This window comes from Petaurus breviceps, unplaced genomic scaffold (assembly GCF_028583685.1).
Source record: "Petaurus breviceps papuanus isolate PSGF00001 unplaced genomic scaffold, PetGlider_PUasm1.0 37, whole genome shotgun sequence".
Lineage (NCBI taxonomy): Eukaryota > Metazoa > Chordata > Mammalia > Diprotodontia > Petauridae > Petaurus > Petaurus breviceps.
In genome coordinates this window covers 38,663,336-38,682,408 of record NW_027186296.1, presented here as the reverse complement: position 1 = coordinate 38,682,408, position 19,073 = coordinate 38,663,336, and the positions used below count along the sequence as shown (strand labels likewise).

The 19,073-nt window shown below is 34.3% G+C and overlaps 1 protein-coding gene across 1 annotated transcript in view; it reads right to left on the bottom strand.

The window, feature by feature from the left end:
- The window catches only part of DPP8 (dipeptidyl peptidase 8), a 72,012-nt gene that overhangs the window by 34,341 nt on the left and 18,598 nt on the right, over window positions 1-19,073 (bottom strand). The window contains exons 6-11 of the mRNA XM_069098274.1: window positions 16,223-16,333; window positions 14,407-14,535; window positions 13,586-13,647; window positions 11,105-11,205; window positions 9,993-10,170; window positions 8,462-8,621 (exon numbers count right to left, since the gene is read on the bottom strand). Of these exons, the coding sequence (XP_068954375.1) occupies window positions 8,462-8,621; window positions 9,993-10,170; window positions 11,105-11,205; window positions 13,586-13,647; window positions 14,407-14,535; window positions 16,223-16,333 (741 nt within the window). The remainder of the gene's footprint in view (window positions 1-8,461; window positions 8,622-9,992; window positions 10,171-11,104; window positions 11,206-13,585; window positions 13,648-14,406; window positions 14,536-16,222; window positions 16,334-19,073) is intronic.

Below are 19,073 nucleotides of genomic sequence, written 5' to 3'. Positions count from 1 at the left end.
TCAGCTAGAGTGACAGGATGACCTGAATCAAATCTGGGCTCAGATACTCGGCACCACACCCAGAAATGACTGGCCATGTAACCTTGAGCAAGTTACTTAACCCCGATTGCTTTAAAAAAAAAAAAAGAAATATAGATAGGGAAAGAGATCATGAAGAAACAAGAGATACAGAGGATCAAAAAAAGCAAAAAATGGACAATTTTTATTCTATAAAATTAAAAAGATTTTGCACAAGAAATTCAATCTGCTAAAATTAAAAGAGAAGCAGGTGAATGGGGAAAAATCTGTAGTACATTTCTCTGAAAAAAGTCAAATTTTTCAGATATTTAGGGAATTTATAAGAATTTAAATTTATAAGAATAAATTATCCCCCAGTTTATACATAGCCAAAAGGATATGAATAGGTAATTCTCAGAGGAAGAGATCCATGCTATAAGGAAAAGATTCAAGCTATATTAATAGTTTGGATCTCTTCCTATGAAAATATAATAAAATGAATGTCATATAAAGAAATCTATATAATTAAAAAATAGAGAAATACAAATTAACTCTGAGGTTCCACCTCAATACCCTCAGATTGTCAAAGCTGATAAAAAAGAAAAGAGATTGATATACTATTGGTGGAGGTATAAACTGGTCTGGCCTTTCTGGAAAGCAATTTGGAACTATGCCCCCCAAACTACTAAATTGATCCATAATAGCACTCCTAGACCTATACCTCAAAGATATCAAAGAATGAAGAAAAGGGCCCATATGTGCAAAATTAGATATATGCCACTTCTTCTGGTGGCAAAGAACTGGAAACTGAAGGATTCCCATCAAATGGGAAATGGCTGAACAAGTTATGGTATATTATAAGATGAAATACTATTATGCTGTAAGAAATTATGTGGGGGGGGGAAGGGCAGCTAGGTGATGCAGTGGATAGAGCACTGGCCCTGGAGTCAGGAGAACCTGAGTTCAAATGTAGCCTGAGACACAACACTTACTAGCTGTGTGACTCTGGGCAAGTCAATTAACCTCAACTGTCTCAGGAAAAAAAAAAAGAAATGATGAAGGGGATGGTTTCAGAGAAACATGGGAAGACTTATAAGAACTTATGCAGTGTGAAATGAGCAGAACCAGGAGAACAGTTTATATGATGTAACAGTAATGCTGCAAAGACAAGCAACTTTCAAAGATTTAGGTTCTCTTACCAATTGTAACTGGAGGACTCAAGAAGAAACATGGTACTGACCTCTAAATTAAGAGGTGATGGAATGAGAGCATGTATTGTGCCTTTTTTGGGGGGGAGGGGGGAAGGGGGAGACATGGTCAATGTGGGAATTTGTTTTGTTTGACTATACATGTGGTTTTTTGTTTGTTTGTTTTTGCTTTTTGGAGGGCGATTGGGGTTAAGTGACTTGTCCTAAGTCACATGGCTAGTAAGTGTGTCAAGTGTCTGAGGCCGGATTTGAACTCAGGTCCTCCTGACTCCAGGGCTGGTGCTCTATTCACTGTACCACCTAGCCACTCCTATATATGTGTTTTTAACAAGGATTTGTTTTTCAAATTTTCTCAACTGGGGAGGAAGTAGAAGGGAGAGAATGTGAATCTGAACACCTTAAAAAAATATTTAAAGACATGAACATCACTAATAAATTATAACCAAATTCTGCTATGATGTATCAAACCCTGACCATTAATAAAACCATTTTAACGATCTCCACTTATAAAATGATTTCCTTTGAACTAATTGCCTTCCTCCCTCCCCACAGTATTCGTGTATGTATAGAATCAATTAATAACATTAATTATGTAATGGAATCTGTATTTCACAACAATACCTTCACTGTCTCGTTGTGTGGTGGTAACCCTGGGATCTCTAGTAAGATGCCAGTGAAACACAAGCTTCAGAAGTTTCTACTATGCTGGAAAGGCTTGAGTATAGTTCCAGCAATAAAATCTTAGCTGCCTGAGTCTGAGGATTAACCTAAGCACAGAGAGTCTGTACAACTGCCAATATGCTAGCCATTAAATAAATTCTTTGGCCATGACAACCCTTAAAACTAAGAAAATACAAAATGGACTTCAGTTCTATGTGAGCTGCCTTTCCATTCTGCAATAATAGAAAGAAATTAGCAGGAAATGGGGAACCAAGAATCACAGTTTTCAAAAAGTCTATAAACATTAACTTAACTGCTAGTCCTCAAAATACAAAATTTTTACTAATTCCTAGGACCTTCATTTCCATTCTACCTTAGTCATCCTTAAAGAAGGTCACATCTTTGACATCATCATCATCATCACACCAAACTATTTCACCTGCATAATTTTAAACTCTATTCTTATTATTACTATATACCAAATGAAATATTTATAAATTCCTTAGCATGGTGCCTAGCACTATAGTAGACATTATAGAAATGCTTATTACCTTCCCCCTCCCTATTCCAAAAAAAATCCTTCACTTGACCCTCAAGCTTTATCTATATTGCCCTTTGTATCATTCTAAACTCTGAGAAAGAGCTATTCTCAGTCCCTCCTTGAAATCTGGCTTATTTATGATTATCACTCTACCGAAACTGCTCTTTCAAAGGTTACGAATGATTTCTCAATTACTAAACATACAGATCTTTCTCAACCCTTATACTACTTTTTTTTCCCTCCCTATTTTAGTTTTGATACTGTCAACCAGTCTCTCCTCCTAAATATTCTCTTCTCCCTTTAGATTCGACAACACTCATCTATCCTGGTTTTCTTCTAACTTGTCTAACCACTCCTTGTATGGAAGAGGCTTAGTTTTGAGTTTTTCAGTTCAATGTTCTTTCCCATGGTGATCTCAGCAGCTTCCATGCTTTCAATTATCTCCTTGCAAAAGATTCCCAAATCTACATACCAACTGGAATCCCTTTGTGAACTATAATGCGACACTGCTGGATTTCTATAGGAATGACCCATATGTGACTCAAATTAAACAAACTCATAATGCTCACCCTTAACCCCTACCCCCTCCAAATGTCCTTATTTCTTTTGAGTATTATTCTCTTCTTTTTTTTTTTTTTTGGAGCATATTTCTTTTGAGAAGTTCTACTTCTATGAAACCTTTAGAATCATTCCCATTCTCTCTAGCTACACAGCCACTACCCTAGTTTAGGCCCTTAACACCTCTCATGAGAACTATTTTAATAGCCTGGTTTCCTTGATTCCTCCTCTAAATAATTATCCACAGATGCCAAAATAATCTTTCCTAAAGCTGTTTCCTAATCTTTTTTGGAATAGACTTCTTTGGCAATCTAGCAAAGCCTATGAACCCCTTCTCAAAATAATGTTTTTTTTAAATGAATAAAATAAAATATGGGATTGAAAAGGAAACCAATTATACTGAAATACCAGTTATCAAAAAATTTTTAAAAACCAAGTTCACAGAACCCAGATTAAGAAACTCTTTTCTAAAAATTGTCTGCCTGATCACGTCACTCCTTTGCTCAAAAATCTTCAGTGACTTACCAATTATCTCTCAAAGAAACGTAAACAACGACCCTGGGTATTCAAAAGCCATTAACAATGTGGCTCCGACCTACTCCTTTGTGCATTTGTATTGATATACCTTTAATACAACCCACACTTCCCCCCAAAGCCCCAAACAAACCTCCTATTAAGTATATTTCCCCAAAACAGTTAAGAAAAGCAAACAGAGGGACTCAGTCATAGTAGATGCCCCTTTACACTTTTATAGTGCATTGGCTAACAGGAAAGTATGTGTTTGATCTTTAATAACCTGGTTCCAACACTGTCCGCTGCTTTTTCATCTGAGTTTTGCTGCCTTTTAGTGTTATCTTTACTTAAGATGTTCAAACCTACTCTCCTTAATTATTTTATAAATTACTACCCTTCAAAGACTTCATTTCCAGGGAAACAGTTTTACCAACATTCCAAAATTGTTCTTTCATCTTCTGGCTCTGAAATGGCTGTTCAATACATCAACAAACTGATTAAGCATCTATGTGTTTATGTGCAGGGGATCCAAAGAAAGGCAAAAACCAGCGCCTGCGTCCGGGGCGTCAGTCTCCAGTCTACTGGGGAGACAACATGTACGCTGTGCGCAAATGACGCACAGACTGGAAGAATCGAAGAAATAAACTTGAACGTAAGACTCCCTCTGCTTGGTGTGCATTTCCACTAGCTGTCTCCCAGGCCTAGAGCCTTCTCCCTCCCAGCATCCTTTAAGTCCCAGCTAAAATGCCATCTTCTATAAGAAATCTTTCCCTATTCCCCGTCCTCCCTTTCTCCAACAAACTTCTTGGATAAGTTGTCCACACTCACTTATTTCACCTCCTTTCCTCTTACTTGCCCTTAAATCTTTGCAATCTGGCTTCTAATTTAATCACTCAACTAAAACTACTTTCTTTCCAGAATTACCAATGCTCTCTTAACCCTCAAACTGGATGGTCTTTACTCAGTCTTAACCTTTCTCAACCTAGCTGTTTCATTTTACATTTATGATCACCATCCCCTCTTGGGGTTCAGTAACACTACCTTTTCCTGGTTAGCCTCTTACCAGTTTAACTGCTCCTTCTCAATCTGTTGCTGGCTCATGTTCCACTTGAGGCCCTCTAACTGTAGGTGTTCCCTGATGTTCTCTCCTAAGTCCTCTTCTTTTCTTTCTCCATAATCTCTATCTTACTGTAACCTCAGCAACTATTATGGGTTTAACTATCATCTCTATGCATATGACTCCTACATTTGTATATCCTGGCCCATTCTCTCCCCTTGTGCTTCAGTCCCACATCACTAAGTGATTATTAAAAATTTCAAGCTGAATGTCTTAAACTCAAGATGTCCAAAATGGAACTGATTATCTTTCCCCTCAAACTCTCCCCTCTTCTAAACTTTCCTATTTCTGTTGAAGGAGTCACTTTCCTTCCCATTTCCCAGGTTTATAAACTTGGCATTATCCTTGACTCTTTCTCTCTCACCCCACATATCCAGTCAACCTGCCAAATCTTGCTGCTTCTGCCTTCACAACAATGTGTCCCACTCCTCTCCACTCCCATAGCTTAGTTCAAGCCCTCATCACCTCTTGCCTAAATGATTATTACAACAGTCTCCTAATTCATCTTCCTGACAGCCTCTATGCAATCCAGAGTCCTTCCTACATCCCGTTGTCAAAGTAATTTTCCTTAAGTGCAGATCTGACCATGTGACTCCTCTACTCAAACAAATCCAGTAAATTCCTATTGCCTCCAAGAAAAAATGTCAACTCTTATTTAGCTTTTGGAACTCTATATAAATTGCTCTGACTGAAACTGCAGCAGTCACTTACATTCCAGATCCCAATACTGATCAGCATGAAAACTAACCTGCTGACCTCAGCCAGTTCACCCCTCTTTAGCCTGAATGGTCTCTACTCCTAAGGGGCTCCCCATAATAGGTGTTGGACTTAGTGCAGACACCTAATTGGCTTTAGTCTTACTGAAGCTTAGAATTCCCAAACTCAAGAGATCTGTAGTGCTTCCCCAGTATCTGCGACTATAGGTGCATTCTATTATGACTGACCCTTACTCTATTCCTTTTCCATAAAGCATGTAACAATGTTAACTCTGGTTTCAAACCTTTTATATTAATAAAGTCTCCAGACTTACCTTTAAAAAAAACCAATTATAATCAAGACATGGAAAGAAATGCAAAGGATAAGAAAGCATGGATGGGTTGATGACCTATACCTAAAGAAGAACACTCTCACTAATGATTATTTCACTGTATCCAGAGTCTCAAGAAGAGAAGATGAGTTTTTCTGGTCTCTTTTTGGTGTTTGCAGGGATAATTACATAATTTAAAATATTTTTTTTTCTATACATGTGGCAGATTAGGTTAACAGTTTTTTTTTTTCTAATTTGTTATATAAACCTTATAGTCAACTCAAATTTTATTTATTGAACACTTACTATGCATAAGGCACTGTGCTAGGTTCTAGGGGGATACAGAGAAAAATAAGAAAAGAAATTTGCCCTTATGGAACTTCAATCTAGTAGGACAGATAAAATGTGCACATCTATAATACAAAATATCCAACTCAACAAACATTAATTAGTAACTAAGTATAAAGTGGTGCTAGGGATTAACAATTATGAAACAGTCTCTACCCTAAAGGAACTTGGATTCTATTGTAGAGAGACAACATATACATATATACATTTGTGTGTATGTGTGTGTGTGTGTATATATGTATACACACACACATTTACATATGTTTTTGTATATATATATATATGTATGCATAATAGGTATATACAAAATACATATAAAATATAATAGATAAGACAGACCTGACCCTTTAGAAATTTACAACCTCATGGGGAAGAACATGTCTGACAATAATAATGGTACAAGAGAGACTGAGAGAAGTGGGAAGGAGAGATCCACTGAGGGCAGGGACTTTTTTTACCTGATGGGATACAAGGAGGAAATGGTCAGGGAAGGCTTCATGAAGAAGGTGGCACTATAGTGATGCATTAATGGAAGGGCCTCTAAGATCAGTTGTGATGTGAAGATATGCCAGCATTCTCAAAGCTATGCCAACAGAGAATAAATTCTGGTAGGTCCTATAAAAACTTTAAATACAGGCCTGGCAATAGAATGCATGCCTTAAGAACAAGACCAGCTAAGTGTGGAAAGACTTGTCAAAAGGATAAAGAATTATTCAACCATAACAACTCAGGATACCTTGGGTTTTTTTTGCTTTTTGGAGGGGCAATTGGGGTTAAGTGACTTGCCCAAGGTCACACAGCTAGTTTTTTGTGTTAAGTGTCTGAGGTCAGATTTGAACTCAGGTCCTCCTGACTCCAGGGCTGGTGCTATATTCACTGCACCACCTAACCGCCCCACACAATACCTTTTAATAAGACAAAGAATGGTTGTGATTTGCATTCATGGAGGGAATATCCAGACTAATCAAATCACATATTTATTACTAATTGCTATTATCTTGAAGACAGAATAATTTAGTAGAAAGAATAGTTCTTAGAGGTAGAAGACTGAATGAAGTTCAAGCCTAGCTCTAACATTTACTCAACAAAGCACTTAAATTTTCAGAGTCGAATATATTTATCTATAAAATGGACAGGAAATTAATGTAGTATAGTAGAGAGAAGTAGAGTCAGTATGACCCAAATTCTAGTTTTGCCTTTTGATACCTAATGAGAATGAGAGCTTGGGAAAGTCATAATCTCTAGTACTCTAAGCAATTCTATGTAACTCTCTAAGGCTATAAATTCCAGAGTAGCTGCCAATCAGCATTGGTAGGAGGAAATTTACTTACCAGTAATTTCTTATACTGATAAAATCACAAATTCATCCAAAAAGCAAATAAAAAATGGGAATAACATTTCCATTATCTACTTTATATGGCTGTTACTAAGAAAGTACACTGAAATTTGAGTTTTAAATTTTCTCCCCTTCCCTCTCTTCCCCCCTCTCCAAGATGGCATACAATCTGATATAGGCTCTACATATACATTCACATTAAACATATACTCATATTAGTCATGATGTAAAGAAGAAATAGAACCAATGGGTATTGTAAAGCACTTTATAGACTTCAACACAATGATTGTTGTAGTTATTATTATTATAAGAATGGCTAATATGTTTGTGCTTTTTCGTCAAGTTTGGGTATCAGAGCCATATTCTATAATTGGGAACAATTTATATAGCTGTTCACATTGGGATGATTTCTGCTTTAAAGTTTGAAAAAAATTTCTAGTGATTCTGTCAGGTCAGATGCCTATTTCTGAGGTGTTTTATTATTCATTCCTCTCTTAATGGTTTATTTACAATTCTCTATTTCCTGTTTTATCAGTCTCAGTAGTTCTTTGAATGCTAAACTCCCATTTTACAGTTAAGACAAATTATATCCAGTAGTTCATTATTTTTATTCTGAGTATCATAATAAATATTTCAAATTATATCAATTGAAAATAAGCTATAATAATGAATGGAAGTACAGTATGGAACAATAAAGTATGGAAGACACATACAGATTTTAAATGCTGCTCTGCCATATGTAGTAATACCATTTTTAATTTACATAGTGCTTTGTACTTTTCCCCAAAGTGCTTTTACATGCACCATTTCCTCTGAACCTCATGATGACATATTAGGCATTCAGGGAAGATACTATTATTATTATTATTATTATTATTATTTCACAGAGGTGAAAACTGAGGCCCAGAAAAGTTAAAATGATTCACCCAAAATTACAGTGAGTCACTGGAAGAATCATAATAAACTCAGGCCTCCTGACTCTTTCCACTACTTTATGTTGCTTCCCATTTGTGAGACTTCTATTTACTTTACCACAAAAGAGGAGAGAATATACTTTTAAAATTCTGAGTAAAACAAATTTAACGTGGCAAGTTTTGGGGTCACTATATATCTTGTAAAAAACACATTGCACCCTCTCAAAAACCAGATTCCTTACTTGGAGCAGGTAGTCCTCCATTGGATCGTTTATACTTGCTCTCCTTTAAAATGGATGTGATTTTATACAGATGTCGGAAACCTGTTTTGCATTCTGAGGCAAAAATAAACTCTATTTCATCTTCATGACTTTGGGGGAAAACATAAAAGATATCGTGGATCTGTGAAATAAAAAGGTGAATTACTATATATAACACTTAAATATCTTTCTACATACAAAATAAAATAATTCAATATACTAGAAAAAACAAAATAACTCTAAATATACCTTCAAGTATAAAAATTACTAGCACTAAAATAAATATTTCAACTACAACCACAGTCTTTGCCTATAGCTTTCAAACTTCATCTTAACTTGACAAATTTCTCACCTATTTTGAGATCAATTTGTATTTCTAGATGGGGAAAAATACAAGCTTCATTTGATTCTATCACCCCAATACTACTATAACATATCACCTGAGGTAATTTATATCTTTTTTTGATGTACATTTACTTAAGAAATAGTGAGAAAAGGGTTTAATTTTCTTTTTGCTAAGAAGGTATTTGCTGAGGATAGAAGGAAAAGTTTCATTTCAGATGAATCATAATGCATGAATATGATAAAACATAGTTTATGATATCACTATGATTATTTGAATTGTGGAGAATCATAGCATCATAGATATAAAGTTAGAAAGGACCTTAGAGATCATTCTAGTTCAATATCCACCTTTTACAGATGAAGAAACTGAGACACAGAGACTGAGAAAACCTATAGCAAATAATGTATCTACATAATTTTATTTTTAAATTCAACATTTTGATTCCCTTTTAAATTTATTTTTAAAATATTTATATAAAATGGATAAATATTTTGTTTAAACTACTTCTAGGAGAATTTAAAAATGAAAAAAAAACCTTTTGAATTTATCTACTGTGTTTGTTATAGTTCTCTCATCTTGAAAAAGCACAGTATAGAGCTTTAGAGAATATTCTCTTAAGGTCATTTCAGCAAAGCTGACTCTGCTGGAGAACCTGTAACTGTATACCAATACCTGATGTTTCCAGGAACAACTGAAATAAGCAACCAGGGAGATGCCATTTCAATGGCATCAGCTTTCTATCTACATAACTGCTTAATTCTGGAACTCTATTCTTACTATTTTTACTGTACGGAAGAATAATGCAGTATGCTTTAGTGTTTTAGCCCACACATACTAGAAATGAAAGCTTTATTTATTTATTTATTTTAAATAAGAAACTCTTACTTTCTAGAAAGGGAAGAAAGCATATAATCTTGAATGAAAGAAAACTGAAAGTATTACTTCTGGTGAACCATGACAAACTTTCCTTGAGGCAATCAAGTAAGAGTGAACTAAAATGCTTCTAAAATGTTAAGAACCAGGGAAATAACTCACTTTTTCTTTTTGGCTTTTTTTTTAATCCATTATGACAGCTGACTATATGAAAATCAATGTTCATTGTTATGTTATGTTATGTTATCATATTAATGGAAATATTTAACCAACAACTCTAGAAAAAAGTCTTACATTTATCCAGATGTCTGTTGTTTCTTCATAGATAATGAGTGGTGTAACAGAATCAGGCACTGAATCTATTAGTTTCTGTCTTTCCATTGCATCATCTTCTACTGGGATAAATAACGCAGGGGATATTAACACTATCTGTAGTCGGGTTTGAGACCGATCTAGTAGGATGGACCAAGCACTATTTATGTAAAAAAAAAAAACTTATTAGAAAATAAGTTAGATATAGTTTTAAGAATATAATACAATATTAACCTACAAACTAGTTGCCAGAAATTGAGAAAATGTTTTTTAATGGCAAAGTGAAAAGAGAATTGCAGAACTAGTTGATTTATTATGCTTATCACAAACAATTAAGATATTGAATCCTTTTTTTTTAAATTAAGAACATTTAATAGATAAATTAAAATTTTCTTTCTCATGGGGCAGCTAGGTGGTGCAGTGAGTAGAGCGCTGGCCCTGGAGTCAAGAGGACCTGAGTTCCGATCCAGCCTCAGACACTTAGTGCACGTGCGCGCGTGCGTGCACACACACACACACACACACACACACACACACACACACACACACATCTAGCCGTGTGACCTTGGGCAAGTTAACCCCAATTGCCCTCCAAAAAAAAAGCAAAAATAAATAAATAAATGAGATTTTCTTTCTCAAAATTCCCAGTCACATGTAATCTTTCAAATTATTTTTCATTTTAAAGTCAATAGCTGCATGCAGCTCTTATCTATCATAATTTAGATATAAACTTTGCTCTTATATTATTTTAAAAATATTTACACATATACCTATAAATAATTTATTAAAAGTGAATGCCTAAAAATTATCTTGAGAAAAAGGATAGCTTCAAATTCATATCTGGTAAATTTAATCTGAGTAAACAGTGTTCAAGGTTGTAATAGAATTAAAATGCAGTTTTATTTACTTTCAATTCTGTTTTCCAATCAATAAGTCAACTCAAGTCTTTGTATTATATTAGTATTTCTGCAGGCAGGCATTTTTTTCAAATGAAAAAACATATTTACAATGAAAGACAAATCCAGAACTATAGATGTTTCTAAAGCTACTTATCCTAAACCCGATGTAAACAGCAGATAACTTAACATACGCACTATTTTCCCTCTGGAGTCCATCCAGCCCGGGCAATATACTCAACTCCTTCAAATAGAACCTCGAAGGGTTGTACTAGTTCCTTATCCACCACATCTGCGATCTGTTAAAATCAAAAGCATTTGAGTTATAGAGGATTCAGTCATCAACGAATGAAAGTATTTAATTAGTATTGTTATGGAAAGAGCACTGGATTCAGTCAGAAGTGCTGGGTTGAGTCCAGCTTCCAACACTTACTTAGCTGGATGACTAGCAAGTCACCTGACCTCTCTGTACCTCAGTTTCCTCATCTGTAAAATGAGGATAATAGTATTTATTCTATTCACTTCACTATGTTACTATGAAGAAAGTACTTTATAACATAAAGCATTACATAAACACGAAGGGTTATTGTGATCATCTCCTATGATATAGTTCATCCTTAGGTAACTAAGAGAATTGGAGGGGAGTGAGGAGTATCTATGCAGGATACCAGTAAACAGAACTAGTACTAATCTGTTGGTAACTCACAAAAATGCCTTTAATGCCTACCAAAAGATCTAGCCAGAGAATCAACCCAGACTAAAAGAAGAGTTCTTAACTTTTTTTGGTATCATGGATCCCTTTGGCAGTTTGATAAAGCCTGTGGACCCGTTCTTAGGAAAAATGTTTTTAAATGCATAAAATAAAATATATGGAATTGCAAAAGAAATCAATTATTTTGAAATATAGTGGTGAACAATGACTAGTTAATAACCAGAAAATAATGTGCTGTTCTTTAAACTGGTTTTTATGGAAAAACCCCAACAACTAAGATTGAGTAATAATGGTAACACACACACACACACACACACACACACACAAACACAGTTTTAATAGTTCACAGACTCCAGGCTAAGAACCAATGGTCCAAAATGTCTTTTCCAAGTCTATACATTGCTCATGATGTATTAAGAGAAAACCAGAAACATTAGCATATGTGAATTTTAAGTAATATTCCCTTGTATTTTGTTCAAAAACATACTTCTAACATTTGTTGTGCTTTCTCTCTGCCATTATACTCATTTTCCTTTTAAATACTGGTTAAAAAAACACATTACTTTTTCATTAAATTACACTGATGTATTTTAAACTAAAACAAAAAGTTGCAAAATATATGGATTACTCAAACATCATGAAATAGTACAAGAGGAATTTGTGGTTACACTCAAATGGACCCTGTGATCCCATGGATTTAAATATTCTTACCAATTATGCAGATTGTAAGCCATTGATGGCTTGCATATCCTTCCATAAGTTCACCAGAGATGTCCACCCAATGAAGGGCCTTATTCATTTTTCCATGACATCACAAGAATACCAATGGAGTACATGGGCTCTCCACTGTCTATTTGCTGTATTAACTCATCACCATCATGTGACTTTACTCTTCCATTAACATTTTCTTTTGATTCTTCCTCCTGTTGTGGAGGTGACATTGGGTTCCCAAAGGCTATGCTAGTACAGCACAAGCTCTAACAGGTTAACTGTTAAACTGTTCCAGCTTAACTGGAAAGGTTTCAAGTTTTGGCTGAGTAATGGCCTACATATCTCATGTTAAAGGACCAGCTCATTTCAGAGAGGGTCATCACCAACCTAGAAGGTGAAGAATTTTTCAGGCCTAGAAACTCTACATTTATTAAGTTATGGACGGGTTACAAATTGCAAATGGTCAATATATCAGTGAAATTACAGATTCTTAAGATATAAATTTGTCAACTACAGAGAGACAACCTCTAGTTAATATCCAGAAAATAATGTGTTATATTTTATACTAGTGTATGGGAAAAAACTAAGGCAGAGTGGTAATGGAAGGTGATGATGATTTCTCTCCATTATATCCTTATACTGTTAAGATGAAAACTGCCTGTACTTTGAAAAATAGAAAATTAAACATGAAACAATCTATTCTTCAAAAAGTCCACAGATTTGTTCAATAGGCCTATTAACTTAACCTACAATGTTACTTAGTGTGAGTAAAGAATCACAAGAATTACACCTAAAAGACTACAAAGTATTTTTTAGAAATTGTTCAAGAAAAACTGCTAAGTTTTGACAAAGTAGTACTATATATATCAATGCCAAACTGTTGAAACAGTATTAACATCAAAAGTCCTATTTCTGTCCTGCTCTACAAGAAGAGAAATCACAGAAAGACAAACTAGTGACTAGATATTTTTAGAACAAGAAACATAATGTAATGACTATTTTAGAATCGTTATTTCTAGAACAGTGTAAGTATTTAGTCTTTTTGAAATTGTATAAAAAGAACAGAGTTACAGTCCCTCATTTGAATCCCCAAGTTGATTGCCTATATGCATATATTCTGGGGAAACTGTTATTTTTCCCTCTTAAACATTATACTATTGCATAATAAACTTGTCTTCATGTGTGATTTCCAACACAAAAGGACTCAACTAAATTTCAAATGAATTTAGAAAATAAACTTATAATTTAATACTTACCCTTCCTTCTGCATCAACTGTTACTTCTGACATCTTAAAAGTGACTTTTGGATTTGCTGTGCCTTTTCAAAAAGACATTAATAATGAGTTGCATCCAAATTCATACATAAACAATTTTTCCCAAACTAGACATCTGTACCAGTTCAATGCACTGTACATTTTAGAAAAGTCAATGCTATCAATGAATATTGAAAAAATGGCACTATTTTATATATCAGACCTTTTCTGGGGAAAACATCATGACATCATTATACATTAGTACTTGGCTGCAAAAAGAGGAGGCTAGAAAATATGTACCCATTTTAAAAAAAACCTTGAAAGCAACATAAAAGTGAAACAACTGATCAAATGTACTGATGATGATAATAATATTTAGCATTTATATAGAACTTTAAGATTTGCCAAATGTTTTACAAATATTATTTCATTTTACCCTTGACAACCATCTTGGGAAGTAGATGCTGTTATTATTCCCATTTTACAGATAAGGAAACAAACAACTGACTTACCCAGGGTCATCTATGAAAATTTTCTTGACAATATAGGCAAGTATTCCATTTCCCAACTACTGCTAATAGCTAGCACAGTATTATATGTGAAATAAAGCAACCAGTAAGAAAACACAGTGTTTCAGGTGAAAATAATGGAAGAACTTTGAAAATTATCTATGAGTTCAACATGTACTAAATTTACTAATGTAAACTAACCCTATTTTTATGAAAGACTTAGTAATAAAAGATAAGTACTGAAGGTTCAGATAATTAGAACAGGTGATATAGGAGGGGAAATTGTGTTAAATAAATGCCAGCAAGAGGCCTTACCTGTTTTGGGATATCTGAATGAATCTGTCCTTCTGGTCTCTAACATGGGGGATGTAACATGAATAATTTCCACTTCTGATTCATCATTTTCTTCATATAGAATTCGAAGAATTTTTCTTCCATTGGGAGCTTAAAAGTAATTTATTATTTTTGTATTCAGAATAATTAAAAATAAAACAAAAAATTCTCCTAGTACTAATTTTATATATATATAGTTATATATATATATATAACTAGTAAAAAATTTTTATATATGAAGTTGTCACTACTGATATGCTATCAAGATGATAAATGTAATGATTTTTGCTATTTTAATATGAGTTTGTTCTGAGAAAGTTTAAATAATTTCATTATATACATTTTAAAGGTAAACAAAGAATAAACATTTCTGATGTACTTAGGATTGGAGTTTTCTATACACTGTTAAAATATCTATATACTCTATTAAAAATACTTAATATGTTATGTGGCATTCAAATTTTTTCATGAATGTCAAATCCTGTAACAAATGTAGTTACAAGTGGACTACTAGCTTAATATGAGCCAACAGAGGCATGTCAACAACAAAAAAATACAAAAGTGATTTGAGACTTCATTAATAAAGGCACAGGATTCAGAATGAAGTAGGCAATAGTCCCACTGTACTCTGGCTAGGTCAAAGAATCTCTCAAGTACTACATTCAGTTCTGAGTGCAAGATTTGAAAAAGGATACTGATAAGATAGTATATTCAGAAAAAGACGATCAGCATGGAGTGATGGATGGGGCTAATGCTATGTAAGGATCAGGTGAAGAAACTGAAGGTGTTTAGATCTAGAAGAGACTACTTAAGAGGATTATAAGAATGGTCTTCAAAATTCTGAAAGACTCACATGGAAGAGAGATTAGACATGTGCTAACTGGTCTCACAGGGCAGAATTAGGAGCAATAGATAGAAGTTGCAAAGAAACAAATTTTGGCTCAATGTAAGGAAAAACTTCCTTAAAATTTGAGCTGTCCCAAAGTACAATGGATATGGAGGGAGGAAGTGGCAGGTTCCTCTTCACTGGAAATCTTCAAGCACAGACTGGCTGACCCCTTCCTAGGGATATTGTAGAGAGGATTACTGTTTATGTGTAGATTGGACTTGACGATCTCTAAGAAACCTTCAAACTCTGTGTCTGTGAATAATCTCTAGAGCAAAAGAAAAAAAACAGGCAAACCCTACCTAATGACCTACTTATCTCAAGGAATATTTTATAAAAAAAGTTTCGGATACAACAAGAGAAAAAGCACAGTTCATTAAAATATTATTTTCCAACCTTTTAAAGTCAGCTATACACTTATGAAAGCCTTTTTCCACTCCCATTTAGTTCAGACCAATCCAAGCATTTGTTTAGCCACAACTTTTACCTCAAATTCATCTCTGCATATTTGCATATATATGCACACACATACACACTACACACACATGTGTGCACATACACACACAGACATCATCCTTTTTTCTACTACCTTCTATATGAAAACTATCAAAGTATCAGGAGGGAACCCAGGACAATGAGATATGATAAAAATGTTTTCACAGGATATGAAATTGTCCAAATGCAATGATTGGAAAATAATGACTTACGGTTTGGTGCAATAGAATTTGTTCTATTTCATCTGATTAATATTTTGCCTAGAGAAGGTTAGCCCTGATTTTCATCACTCCGAAATCTATACTATCACTATCTAAGACTTAGAATCTGGGCACAGTATTGAATAGCACTATGGTAGATGAGTCTTAAAATTATTTGTCTGTTATCCAGTTAATGGGCTAGATTCAATACACTTACTTGGTTCAGCCTCTGGACACCACCAATACCCAGAATATCTATCAAATTCTTCCTGAAGGACAAAAGTAGCAACCCCAGCAGATCTTGGGTCCTCTTCCATGTTAGCAAGCTCTGAATAAATATAAAAGGCATCATCACCATCACAAGTAGTTTTGAATGTCTGAAGCCAGAAAGTAGTATGACTATTTCATTCTGCATTTTTAAAACTAAGATTTATATAAGAAGAGCAAAGATAACATCCATGGCGAACAAGTATACACAGAAATAATAACTGTAGCCATCAAATGAGATCTACAAACACTTTAAAGTTTTTAAGGTCACTTTCCTTGTAACAACCCTGTGAAGCAGATAATAAAAGTGTCTACATTTGACACTGAGAAAACTGAGGCTCAGAGAGATTAAATGACTTGCCTGAGCTCACACAGTCACTACGTTTCAGAAGTGTGTATATAGTATATATAATATGTTACATCATTCTATACACTTTTCCTCTTTTCTCATACTCTGTTGTTGAGTCAAACTGTACTTCGTTCTTTCAGTGTTACACTCCAGCTCTCATTCCTGCATTGGCCATTCCCATGTCTAGGACATATTACCTATTCACCTTTACCCCATAGAATACCTAATAGTTTTTAAGATACAGTTCAAGTATTACCTTTGAAGAGCACTTGTTTACTAACATCCTATGCTGTTAGATTCATCCCTCATTATCTTATATTTAACTACCTTTGTTTATTCTGAATAAATTTACTCTGCATATACTTGTATATGCTTTTTCTCTTCTCCCCTGTCCCCAACTGCAACAGAATATAAGCCTGAGATCAGGGATATTTGCTTCATATTTTTGTCTTCGTATATATCCATGGTACCTGGCACAAGCAGGTACCTTAATAAATGTTTATTGATTTCATATTTATTTCTGCCTCCTTAAGTGGATAGGAAATTCTTTAAGAAAGAGAATATGCCTTATAATTCCTTTATATCCTTCCACTACACTAGGTCAGGATTCTTTAAACTACAGATGTTCAACAAATGTTATTCACAGAGAGACTGACTAAAATTTGATTGTTAGAATCATAACTAAATATCTAATAGCCTATAAATGATCCATTGTAAACAAATGAAAGAAATCTTTAATGGTAAAATCAGTTTTTTCTTGAAGCCATCAGAGAGGTCAAAATCAGAATGTCTACTCCAGGCAAACCAATGACTTCAAAATGTAAATGAGCTAGTCCATTAGACCACTCTAATTTAATACCATCAGCAGTCACATCAATTAATATTTACTGAACACATCCTGAAAGAACTTCAACTTTCTCAAGTTATCCTACTTATCTAACCTGGGGAAGAAGAGAAGAGAATCAAAATACCCAAATACCTCTTTTTGGCCATATTTATTCTTGTCTCATTCTTTTTCTCACTCTTTTTGCATGGGCTGGTAACCACTTAACCCCTTTCTTAATCACTAGTCTCATCCCTTTTTATTCAAAACTAAGACTTATCAATTCACTCTCATAAATATATCTATCCCATTTGTCTTGTCACTACTCTATCCAAGACCTTATATCAAATCTGTATTATCCATTCATTCCACATAGACTGAGGTTCTTTGGCCTTCTAACTTTTCTACTCTTTCTCAACATAAAGTCTTGTCTAATCACAGCAGTCTCCTCACTGTATACCATATTTACTCCCACTTCCATATTTTTACCCATGCTGTTCTTTCTTCCTGGAATAGCTTCACCTCTCTTGCCTTATCTAAATCTTAACCATTTTTCAAGTCCTACCTTTCACATAGCCCTTTCCCACCATTCCAGCTTATATTGATCTCTACCTTTATAAAACTCCTAAAGCAATTAAGAGCCTGACCCATACAATATAGCACTTGATTATGTGATAAACACTTGTTCACACACAGCACTTTACAATTCTCAAAGTTACTGCACCTCAACTAATGAGAACTTTATCCATATAACAATAATACTGTGTGACAGGCATGACATTTTAATTCTAATTTGAAAATGAGCAAACTGAGATTAGATGAGGTTAAGTGACTTCTCCACGGTCACACAAATAAATCATTGGCCCTATGTGGACTATAACCTAGTTCTTCTGATTTGTAGTTCAGTGAATTTTTTCCAACACCAACTTGTTTCTCCAGAGTTATAACTGTTCTGGAAACTGTTTTATGTGTCTTAGTCTTTTCTCCCCAAGAAGATGATGGGCTATGAAAGACAGGAATAGTAACTTTTACTTCTCTGGGATCTCCTACAGGACCAGGCATACAGCAAGGGCACCATAAACATATGATGGTTAGAAAACAAGCCCTGCTGAACTAAGTTAGGGTGATAACATACATTCCCAAAGCGAAATATTATGACAAATGACAACAATTACTAGTAATATATTAATAGTATCTATTGATACTCAATAATACTTATATTACTATATCTAAACCACAGCTAAAGACCTATGTCCATAGTGGAGAATGAACAATTTAAAAACTGAAGAAAATAATACCTTATACTTGTGTAGTATTTTAAGATTTTTCTTTTTAATAAGTTTTCAATTATTTTATCTCCTCTGATCATCACAATATTCCTATGAAGTAGGTGAGGAAGACATTATTCTCATTTGACAGATGAGGAAACAATAAGAAGTTTAGCACCTTATCTAAGGTTACACAGAAAATGACAGAATTGGGATTAGAATCCATGTTTCTTGACTTAGTCGAATGGTGTTTCTATACTTAAAGCTAACTATTTAAATAAAAAACTTTCTACTTTGATCAGAGAGGTCTTGCCCCTTGAAGAGATATATGCTGAGGCTGATTCCATTGTATAATATGTCA